The sequence below is a fragment of the Adiantum capillus-veneris genome, chromosome 17 (assembly GCF_014529385.1).
Source record: "Adiantum capillus-veneris isolate H3 chromosome 17, ASM1452938v2, whole genome shotgun sequence".
Lineage (NCBI taxonomy): Eukaryota > Viridiplantae > Streptophyta > Polypodiopsida > Polypodiales > Pteridaceae > Adiantum > Adiantum capillus-veneris.
In genome coordinates, this window is record NC_140947.1 from 34,613,948 (window position 1) to 34,624,999 (window position 11,052).

At 47.8% G+C, this 11,052-nt stretch overlaps 1 protein-coding gene across 1 annotated transcript in view; it reads left to right on the forward strand.

The window, feature by feature from the left end:
- LOC147437046 (uncharacterized) overlaps nt 1–10,589 on the forward strand; it is a 36,171-nt gene extending 25,582 nt beyond the window's left edge. The window contains exon 7 of the mRNA XM_086486450.1: nt 10,076–10,589. Within this exon, the coding sequence (XP_086342576.1) occupies nt 10,076–10,263 (188 nt within the window). The 3' untranslated portion in view covers nt 10,264–10,589. The remainder of the gene's footprint in view (nt 1–10,075) is intronic.
- The last annotated feature ends 463 nt before the right edge of the window (nt 10,590–11,052 follow it).

The window sequence follows — 11,052 nt, forward strand, 5'->3', positions numbered from 1 at the left end:
GCTACACTAAACTGAAAAGAAATGGTCAGCGACACAAGAGCATGATCCACTACCACACCAACAAGTCTGGGTCCAACTGTGAGGTCCTGGATACTAGAGATGAGGCTCGGCTGTGCCATGACATAATCCACTGTGTTGGCTCCATGTCTGTGTGGAAAGCATGTAAAACCCTCGCGGCGGGAAATCTTTGTAGGCCATTCAGGATGGCCAATCCATGTGCAGTCCCCATGTCTATCAAGTGTCATCCATACTCAGTGTGTTCTCCATCCTCTGATAGCCTGGATAGGCCCGTCTCTGCAACATCCAACTCTCTCAGCATCTCCTCTGAAGTATCATAAAATACTGTCCGATGATGGGCAGTCCTAGCATTGAAATCCCCTAGAATGATGATGTCACCATCTCTAGAGAAATCCCATATGTCATCATCCAGAATAGAGAAGGGGGACTGTCCTTTGGGTGGTGCATAAACTGACGTACTCGGGGGAAAGTAGCAAATAGCAATGTAAAGATATCTGCCCGTCTCTGCTCTCAATCTCACCCTCATGTACCTAGCTTGCTCATCCGTGCGGGCTATATGTATCAATGGCTGCAACTCCTCCTTGAATAACACTGCCACTCCTCCTGAGTCCCGCCCTCTGTGCTCTGATCGTGTCTCCAGTCTATAGGTTGTCTCCCATCTATACCCACTAATGTGAGGCATAGATTGCCCCGGGGCCTGATGTGTCTCAGAGTAGAAGACGATGTCTCTTCCTGTAAAACTATCCTCAAAAGCACCCACATCAAGGCGCATAGATCCATTACAATTCCAGGTGGCAACTTTCAATGTGGTCCGATAGGTCTCGCACCATCATGTGGAGCGCCGCTCTACAATCACCACCCGGCCATCTCTGTAGAAGGCCGTCTTTCCTTTCTCCCTTGCCGCTTGAATCTCTAGCATTACCTCTCTCATATGCGCAAGCTGTGTGAGAGTGAGGTCATCTCCAAGGAATATGCCTGTTTTCTTTAGTGTAGGGCGCTTCTTCAAAAAGTCCTTTGCCTCCATGGATGGGAAACGGATGATTAAAGCTCTCCCTTTTGAAGTCTCCCCATTGCCTTGTGTCTTCTTCCCTACCCTCCATGCCTTTGTGTGAGTAGCCTCACGACCCATCATGCGGAGAAGTTCTTCGACTTCTCCTTCCACATCATCTCAGTCTTTTAGACCGGTTACTCTTATATGCAAGGCTCTAGTTTTCCTTCGCTGCTCTTCTTCTAGAGTCATGTTGATGATTGTAGGAGTGGGGACAGATGTGGTTTCTTTCCCTTTTCCTTTCTTAGCGACTTCTATCCATTTCTCGGCCTCATCCGCCTTCTTCTGCGTCTTCGTGATCACATCCATCCACGAAGACGTTTTTACCACCTTCTGTTTCTCCTCTTCTGTGATCATCCGTACCTGCTCCTTTATGACCTTGATCTCGTCTATCACCGAGGGTTGAAATTCCCCTTCTTCCAGTCCACTGCTTACTCTATCCGCAAGCTCTCGCTTGAGGGCTGTGACCTCTTCTCTAAGTGCTTGTGAATCCGCCTTAAATGCTTGTAGCTCTGCATGCAAGTCTTCTTTCTCCTTCTTCCATTGCGCGCCTTCATTGAGAAACATTTGAACAAGGTTGGCCTTCTCTTTCTACCGTCCCTCCGTCTCTGCTTTCCATTCTTTCATCTCCCTTTCCATTTGTGTTATCCATTCTTTCATCTCCCTTTCCATATGTGTTATCCGCTTGTTTGTAAGCGCAAAGGTTGCCTTCGCATGGGGCTTACATCCTGGCGAAATGATCATGGCCTCCATTGGCGAAGCGTTCATGGCCTCCATTGGCGATGCGGGTATAGCTCGATGCTCTGGATCGGCTGAGTCCATGTGAACAGGGCCAAAGTGACCCGATTTCCGTATTCCTATTAATCTTCCCTGCTCTTGCTAGTCCCTTTGTCTGTTTGCTTGGTGCTTCTGATGAACTCTCACATGCTACCATTCTTCCAACTGCCCTCACCACCAAGCCCTCGCCTCGCCTTGCTGAGGTCTCGCCCTTGCCCTGGCTGGCCTCACCCTTGCTGACCTTTGGTCTGGCCCTGAGGCCTCGCCCTCGTCCTGGCTGCTCTTGTCCTCGCCATCAAGTCCTCACCCTGCTGACCTGTGGTCTCGCCCTCGCCCTTGCTGACCTTTGGTCTCGCCCTGCTCTCTGGTCTTGCTCTCGCCACCAAGCCCTTCCCCTGCTGTGGTCTCGCCCTCGCCCTCGTCCTCGCCTGCTGCTCGCCCTCACCCTGCTGTGGTCTCGCCCTCGCCACCTCGCCCTCGCCTGCTACGTTACTGGTGTGGGCAGCAGCAGCAAGCGAGCACGCTACAGAGCAGCAGCCACAGCAGGTGAGCACACTACAGAGCAGCAGCAGCAGCAAGTGAACAAGCTACAGAGCAGCAGCCACAGCAGGTGAGCACGCTACAGAAGTTCAAGCAGTGTATGCAACCTTTGCAGTTCCTTCTTCTTTGGACTTATCTTTGCTTTTGTTGTTGTTAGATTCCTTGGATTTGGCTTTCTTTGCAGTATTTAACTTCTTGAGAGACCTTGTCTAACAAAACATTTTCCTTCAACATGACCATTCTTTCCACAAAGTGTGCAATGATGAGATTCTTCAAAATCTTCAGTTGGTGTGGAAGCTTTATTGGTTTTAGATTCTTGCAAGAACTTTCCTTTGCCTTTATTATCCCCTTTGTTTTGAGCTACTAGAGCATCATTTTACTTGTTCTTTCTCTTGGTCAAACATTTTTCATTCAAGACAGATAAATTGTTCATCATTTGCATCTAGTTGATCATTAATTTAATCATGATTTGCTACTTCTATTACTCTCTCTCTCTCTCTCTCTCTCTCTCTCTCTCTCTCTCTCTCTCTCTCTCTCTCTGTGTCACGCTAGTCTGCTCTTGTGACAGCGCGCCCCACCCTCAGCCCCCCCCTCCTCCCCCTCCCCCCCCCTTCTTGTTGCGCCCCCCTCCCCGGCCCCCCATCGGCCAGCCAGCCCCTCCCGCCCCCCAGCCTCTACCCCCCACCCCACCCCACCCCTCTCCCCCCCCCCCCCCCCCCCCCCCCCCCTCCCCCCCCTGCAGGGGCGTCTCTGAGCTTTCAGAACCTGCAGAAAAAATTTTCAGTTTCAGACCTGCAGAATCAGAACCAGACCTGCAGGAATCAGGGAAAATTTTTCAAAATTTGCAGAAAATTCAGAAAAACAGCAAGCAAATTACAGATTGCAGAAAAGCAGAAAGAATTTGAAATTGCAAAAATTGGCAGAATTCTGAAATTGCAGAAGTCTTGATATTTTTTTGTGGTATGTATGCACATATGAGGGTGTCCATGTATGCATAACTGAGGACAACTATGTATGCGTAATCAGAGGACAACTTTGTATGCATAACTCGAATACAAATAGAGTTCATAAGCGCTTCACCAGCTTGCAAGCCCCATACAAAGGCAACCTTCATGCGTACAAACAAGCGGGGATAACACAAATGGAAAGGGAGATGAAAGAATGGTCATAAGCGCTTTACCAGCTTGCAAGCCCCATACAAAGGCAACCTTCATGCGTACAAACAAGCGGATAACACAAATGGAAAGGGAGATGAAAGAATGGAAATCAGATACGGAAGGATGGTGGAAAGAGAAGGCCTACCTTCTTCAAATGTTCCTCAACGAGGGCACGCAATGGAAGAAGGAGAAAGAAGACTTGCACACAGAGCTACAAGCACTTAAGGCGGATTCACAAGCACTCAAAGAAGAGGTCTCAACCCTCAAGCGAGAGCTGGTTGATGGAGCAAGCAGTGGACTAGAGGAAGGGGAATTCCAACCCTCGGTGATAGAGGAAATTAAGGTCATCAAGGAGCAGGTACGGATGATCAAAGAGGAGGAGAAACAGAATGTGGTAAAGACATCTTCGTGGATGGATGTGATCACGAAGACATAGAAGAAGGCGGATGAGGCCGAGAAATGGATAGAAGTCGCTAACAAAAGGGAAAGGGAAAGAAACCACATTTGTCCCCACTCCTACAATCATCAACATGACTCTAGAAGAAGAGTAGCAAAGGAAAACTAGAGCCTTGCATATAAGAGTAACCGATCTAAAAGACTGAGATGATGTGGAAGGAGAAGTCGAAGAACTTCTCCGCATGATGGGTCGTGAGGCTACTCACACAAAGGCATGGAGGGTAGGGAAGAAGACACAAGGCAATGGGGAGACTTCAAAAGGGAGAGCTTTAATCATCCGTTTCCCATCCATGGAGGCAAAGAAGGACTTTTTGAAGAAGCGCCCTACACTAAAGAAAACGGGCATATTCCTTGGAGATGACCTCACTCTCACACAGCTTGCGCATATGAGAGAGGTAATGCCAGAGATTCAAGCGGCAAGGGAGAAAGGAAAGACGGCCTTCTACAGAGATGGCCGGGTGGTGATTGTAGAGCGGCGCTCCACATGATGGTACGAGACCTATGGGACCAGATTGAAAGTTGCCACCTGGAATTGTAATGGATCTATGCGCCTTGATGTGGGTGCTTTTGAGGATAGTTTTACGGGAAGAGACATCGTCTTCTACTCTGAGACACATTAGGCCTCGGGGCAATCTATGCCTCACATTAGTGGGTATAGATGGGAGACAACCTGTAGACTGGAGACACGATCAGAGCACAGAGGGCGGGACTCAGGAGGAGTGGCAGTGTTATTCAAGGAGGAGTGGCAGTGTTATTCAAGGAGGAGTTGCAGCCATTGATACATATAGCCCGCAGGGATGAGCAAGCCAGGTACATGTGGGTGAGATTGAGAGCAGAGACAGGCAGATATCTTTACATTGCTATTTGCTACTTTCCCCCGAGTACGTCAGTTTATGCACCACCCAGAGGATAGTCCCCCTTCTCTATTCTGGATGATGACATATGGAATTTCTCTAGAGATGGTGACATCATCATTCTAGGGGATTTCAATGCTAGGATTGCCCATCATCAGACATATTTTATGATACTTCAGAGGAGATGCTGAGAGAGTTGGGATGTTGCAGAGACGGGCCTATCCAGACTATCACAGGATGGAGAACAGACTGAGTATGGACGACACTTGATAGACATGGGGACTGCACATGGATTGGCCATCCTGAATGGCCTACAGAGATTTCCCGCCGCGGGGGTTTTACATGCTTTCCACACAGACATGGAGCCAACACAGTGGATTATGTCATGGCACCCGAGCCTCATCTCTAGTATCGAGGACCTCACAGTTGGACCCAGACCCGTTGGTGTAGTAGTGGATCATGCTCTTGTGTCGCTGACCATTTCTTTTCAGTTTAGTGTAGCACACAGGCTACGGGAAGCAGCCCCTACTCGCTACACCTTCACGCGAGAGACGGATTCTGTATACATACATGGGATCTACAGACGCCTGTGCACAGAGGAGGAGCCAGGGCGACCGCTGGAGGAGCCTACTACTATACTGACACAGACATTACATGATGCAGCAGTAGGGGCATACCCACACACCCAGCCTGAGCAGAGAAGCCGTTCTGGGAGCATGCCCCAGAATTGCTGCTATGATGAGGAATGCCGTGAGACTAGAGCTAGACTTCAGAGGAGGTGCTTTTGGGGGACATCACTCACAGACAGTCACACATTGACTTCCGACGCCAGTGCGGCGGAAGAAGAGAGCATTTTTGGCTCGCCTAGAACAGGATCCATACCAGCTATTTCTGAGTTAGGATTCACGTGAGGCATGGCGGCTCGGCCAGTACGCATCATCTTTGTACACAGTTCCTCTCTGTACACAGTTCCTGGACAGCCGCCCCTTCCCGACCCCCCGATCCATGCCCACACACACGTGCTTTTTTCACCGCTGAGATAGTGAAGAAGGTCATTGACAGGATGAGGACTGGGAGAGCATATGATCATGATGGCTTAGTGGCTGAGCATTTTATGCATGCCAGAGATCTACTAGCAGAGCTTCTAGCAGTTATGTTTAACCGTGCCATGTGTGAGGGCTTGCGTGATACTTGGAGCCTATCTACTATTGTACCTATTTTCAAGTCAGGAGACCCTATGGAGCGTGGGAATTATCACACTATCATGATTGGACACACATTGGCACGGTTGTACGCATCCATTCTTGAGCAGCAACTGAGTAGATGGGCAGAGAGGGAGGGGATACGCGCAGCCGGGCAGGCAAGGTTCAAGAGAGGTTTTTCTACTCTTGAACATATCTTGGCACTCAGAGCCATCATTCAGGAGGGCAGATCACATGGGAGACAGATCTATTGTAGTTTTGTGGACTTCTGCAAAGCATTTGACACAGTACCTAGAGCTAGATTGATGCACAGATTACAAGAGATGGGAGTACCCACAGAGCTCATTTGGGGGGTCATGGCATTATACAGGTCAGTAGTGGGGCATGTATGCACCTCGGAGGGTCTATCTACACCGGTTTACTCCACTATTGGGGTGAAGCAGGGCTGCCTGCTCTCTCCTACTCTATTTGTTATGTATGTGGATGAGGTTTCTGACTACATTGAGAGAGATGGTGATAGAGGTGCACAGCTGGCAGGGACATGGATTCCACTATTGTTATATGCTGATGATATTGTGTTGATCTCTTACTCTCGAGAGGGGATGCAACGTCACTTGGATGCTTTGTATAGGTTTGCCCATGAAAGTGGTTTGTCTGTTAACCTTGGTAAAACCAAGGTCATGGTATTTAATACCACCCCACAGTGGATCAGGAGGTCAGCACCCGCATTCACATATATGGCGAGGAGACAGTGGAGTATACAGATGCTTACACTTACCTTGGAGTGGTTTTTAGTGGACCAACATTTTCATTGAGGAGAGCGGTAGATTGGAGAGGATGTGTTCACAGGTTCAGTTTCAGGAGCCTCAGACAAAGCTCTGGCTGTTTGACACTTTGGTGGCTTCCTCATTGCTCTATGGAGCTGCGATATGGGAACCTTCATTGGATCATCACGGGAGGACGGGTCGCATTGATGAATGGGGAGACATGGAGAAGCCTCTGGTCTCTATGATCTCGCGCCTCATTAGAGCCAAGGCTTCAGTACCACGTGCCATTATCCGAGCAGAGCTAGCTGCCCCCCAACTAGTGGTTGAGGCACTCACCAGATCTGTCTCCTTCATACACCGCATGTGGGAACTTCCCAGAGACAGATATGCCCGCCTTGCACTTGAGTCCTCTCGACAGTTAGCCATGCAAGGAGATACAGCATGCTGGTATGGGGAGATGACATCATGGTTTCAGGCGCATGGGTTCAGCATAGACAGATTGCTCCCCTTCCAGTACGCACTGGATGCACCCTCTCTGACTCTTACACAGTCCGAGATCAGTAGGCTCATCCGCGAGGACTTGACTCAGCTAGACACCAGGAGGACATGGATACAGCCAGTACAGGAGCTGAGCACGAAGATGGCTTTCTACAGAGAGCATCTTCTTAGCTTACGGAGGACGGTTTTGTGACGAGGCCCTGATACATGGACACCCACTTGTCTCATGGGATACGATGTGCTATTGGCCAGATACACACATCTTCACACCAGCTGCGGATCGAGACTGGGAGATACAGTGGAGTACGAGTAGAGGCTAGGACATGCCCCCAGAGTTGCACTACACATGCCACTGCCCCGTTTACTACAAGATACGAGGCCGCTTCCACTACTTGTTCAGAGAGGGATTTGGACCACTCTCCAGAGTAATGCTTCACGAGGATCAGAGATGCCTGGGTTTGTTTTTGCTTGAGATGCGCAGACACAGAGAGAGCTTGACGAGAGGACAGGCTAGGCAGTCTCAGAGACAGATCACAAACTTCTTTAGAGCAGACACTGGACACCCGGAGGAGCTACCACCACAACAGAGCTCGTTGCCTTACACCAAAGGCACACTGATCGATCGAGCGATCGAGATGGGGAGATCCGGACGCCCACGACTGCAGAGGACTACACAACATCGATGGAGGCTGCATCAAAGGATCTGGATCACTTTGGCCCGACATGCACGACGCCCAGTCAGACTACTGACCATGGAGGACTGACCATGGAGGAGATTGATGAGATCCGCTAGTGGCCGATGCTGGATCTCTTGTGATTTAGCTTTCCCAGCTATAGCTGCTTAGTTCACACCTAGTAGTTTAGGATTCCATAGCATAGTATGTTTATTTTGTCATTTTGTTACTTTTGTGACTCTGACTTTGTATCAGATCCACCACATTGTAACTTTCTGGTCTCATAGGTCACTTTGGCCTTTTGAAGACGTTAATATAACATTTCATTTATCTCTCTCTCTCTCTCTCTCTCTCTCTCTCTCTCTCTCTCTCTCTCTCTCGTAATCAGAACATTAATTACGCCATAAACGGCGCACTCTTGTTTCCGCCATAACCCCATTCCCTTACATGTGGTATCAGAGCCGACGGTTTACACCTAAGGCTATTAATCTCTTGAATTAGCATTCTTAATAATCCCACTCCCTTATCACCACTTGGGCTTGAGCATGCTTCACTACCCTCTGGTGATTACGAGAGGAGAAAGTTACATTTAGTGTTGATTTCTTGATTTCTTGATTTCTTGCACAATTTTCATCTTCAATTAGCCTTGCATCAGTGCGGTTTTTTGCATATTTGCTATCTTCAATTAGTTCCTTCAGAGCTCATACTACATCGCATTACTTGTGTGTGGAAGACGCATTCATTGAGGGCTATGCGTCGACCATCTATTTGCTCCAACCGGGCTTCATATATGCAATTTATTGCCCAATCAATTTTTGCATGATTAGTGCTCTTTCAACTTTAGTAATTTCTGCAGAACTGCAGCTCAAAAACATCTTGTGTATGTGTGGGGAGCATTTAATGCTCAGAGTAATTTTTGGGGAGTAAAAGGTGTTTTTTCAAAGCCTCTTAAGTCTTCGAAAACGTGGGAGTACATCCTATTATAGGGGACCTCAAAGTCAAAAGCCCTTAAAAGGGGCGCTCGCACACATTCATTCAATTTCGGGCTGCCCGCGCCTGCTTGGAGCTGCTGCTTCTATTTAGTGTCAATCTCTCTCTCTCTAATCTCATGTAATTAGCACACTATTTACACCATGAACGGCACACTCACTTCTGCCACAACCCCATTCCCTTTCACTTTAATTAGGTGTGTTTAATTAGCTTAAAGTAGGTGTGCCATTTGTGGTTGCCCATGAACCGGGCCAATTTGTCCAAGCTTACCTCCTGCAAACTGAGCCTTGAAATAAAATGTAGCACGTGAGATTTTCTCTCACACGTATCTGCCACTTGTGAGGTCGCTTGGCCATGTATGTACTTGCTCTCCTACCGTGCATGGGGGTCCAAAGGACTCGTGTGTCCACCCATGTATCCACCTGCCATGCAAGGAGTGCCTGTGTGTCTACCTACTATGCATCTACTGCCACGCCTACCAAGCCAGCAAGCTCCTCTCCATGTCAGCAAGCACGCACCTCTCCACCTCATCCAAGAGCCGAAGCTCCTTGCCGTAAAGTTTGCTCAGTCAGAAATTTGTGACATTGCTCCTGATTGTTTTCATGTGCTGACGTTGGGAAACTTACTGGCTGCTTCAACCTTCGGAAGAGATTTTCCTTCTCCAATCCAAAGGGGAGTGGACAACCGTGCAGGCTCTCTCCAGTCACCATCTTACTCCGGTCTGTGTTTTCTTTCCGCGTGCTGACATGTGAGTAATCCATGGGCGGCTCATATTTTTCTTCATGCTGAGCTGTCGGAAATCCAGCAGCAGCGCCATCATATTCTGGTCAGTAAAGGACAGTCCATCAACGGTGCCAGATGGGCTGCCCCACTACCCTGGACCTTGAAGGTTCTGTTACTTCTCTAGCAGTGTTTGTATTTGTGATTTGCTGCATTTAACATCGAAGATAGCATTGTGTGGAGGAGGAAGAAGTCTGAAAGTAGTCTCTCCCCCTTCGATTTTTCAATTTTTACTTACTGAATGAGTGTGAAGCATGACATTGATGAGGAAGCAATAAAGAGTTTCTCACTCACCACCTTGCAATTTTCTACAGAGAACTGGATCAAGCTGCTTACAGCAGCAAATGATTGCGAGTCAGATATACTCACTCTCAAGTGTGCAAAGTCAATTGAAGACATTATGCTGAAGAGGCAGGAGAGTACCCACATATTGAGAAAGAGCTTTTCAGAAGCAGGACAAGGGGGCCCAAACCAGCTGTTCCTGGGTCCTCATCATGTATAGTGTTGCTTTTGTCCGTCCTAAGGCTTTTCAGCGGTTTTTGTGAAAGGCAATCCGAGGTTGTAATAAACGTCCTTGTAATTTGTTTGCGGTTTCTGTTTTTGTGAAAGCTCTGCAAGGACCAGTATCCGATTGCATCATCAACCGTCTCTAAGAAATAAAAGGAAAAACGATTTCTCTAAGGAAGGGTTGTGAAGCTCTCTTTGGATTTTGAGTTTTGCATTAGTTCTCTCTTTGATTAAGTGTTGTACAACAAGCTATGATATTTTCAAATCTATTTGGAGAATTAATCAATCCACATTAAATCCATACAGATATAGATTGACTAATTTTTCAGGGTGTTCAACCTTTTTAGTGCAATCAAAAATTAAAATATTTTGGCCATATGACGACATTTACTGGTTTGCTGTGCAACAGCCTCAATCAAAAGGGTGTACATCCATGACCATTCGGTAGGTGGACCTACATTTCTATGGAAAAAGTTGACTCTTAGTATGAGGGAAGAAAAGGGACCATAAAAATATTTCAAGCTAGAGCTTTGGATGTGCGGAGCTCTAGAATTCCATGCAAGGTCAACATCTAGGACATGCGTGGTCAACATGATTGAATGGCACATTAGAGATGAAGCTTGCAATTGAACGATTGCTTCGAACAAAACCGAGAACCTTTGGGGTGGGTAGATGTTCTTGCAACTCCAAAGGTTGTCATTAAGTTGGAGAAAATATCACCTTGTCCCTCTGCAGATTTTACCTATAGCAAATGCAACAAAAGATGCAAAGGATTAGATCAATA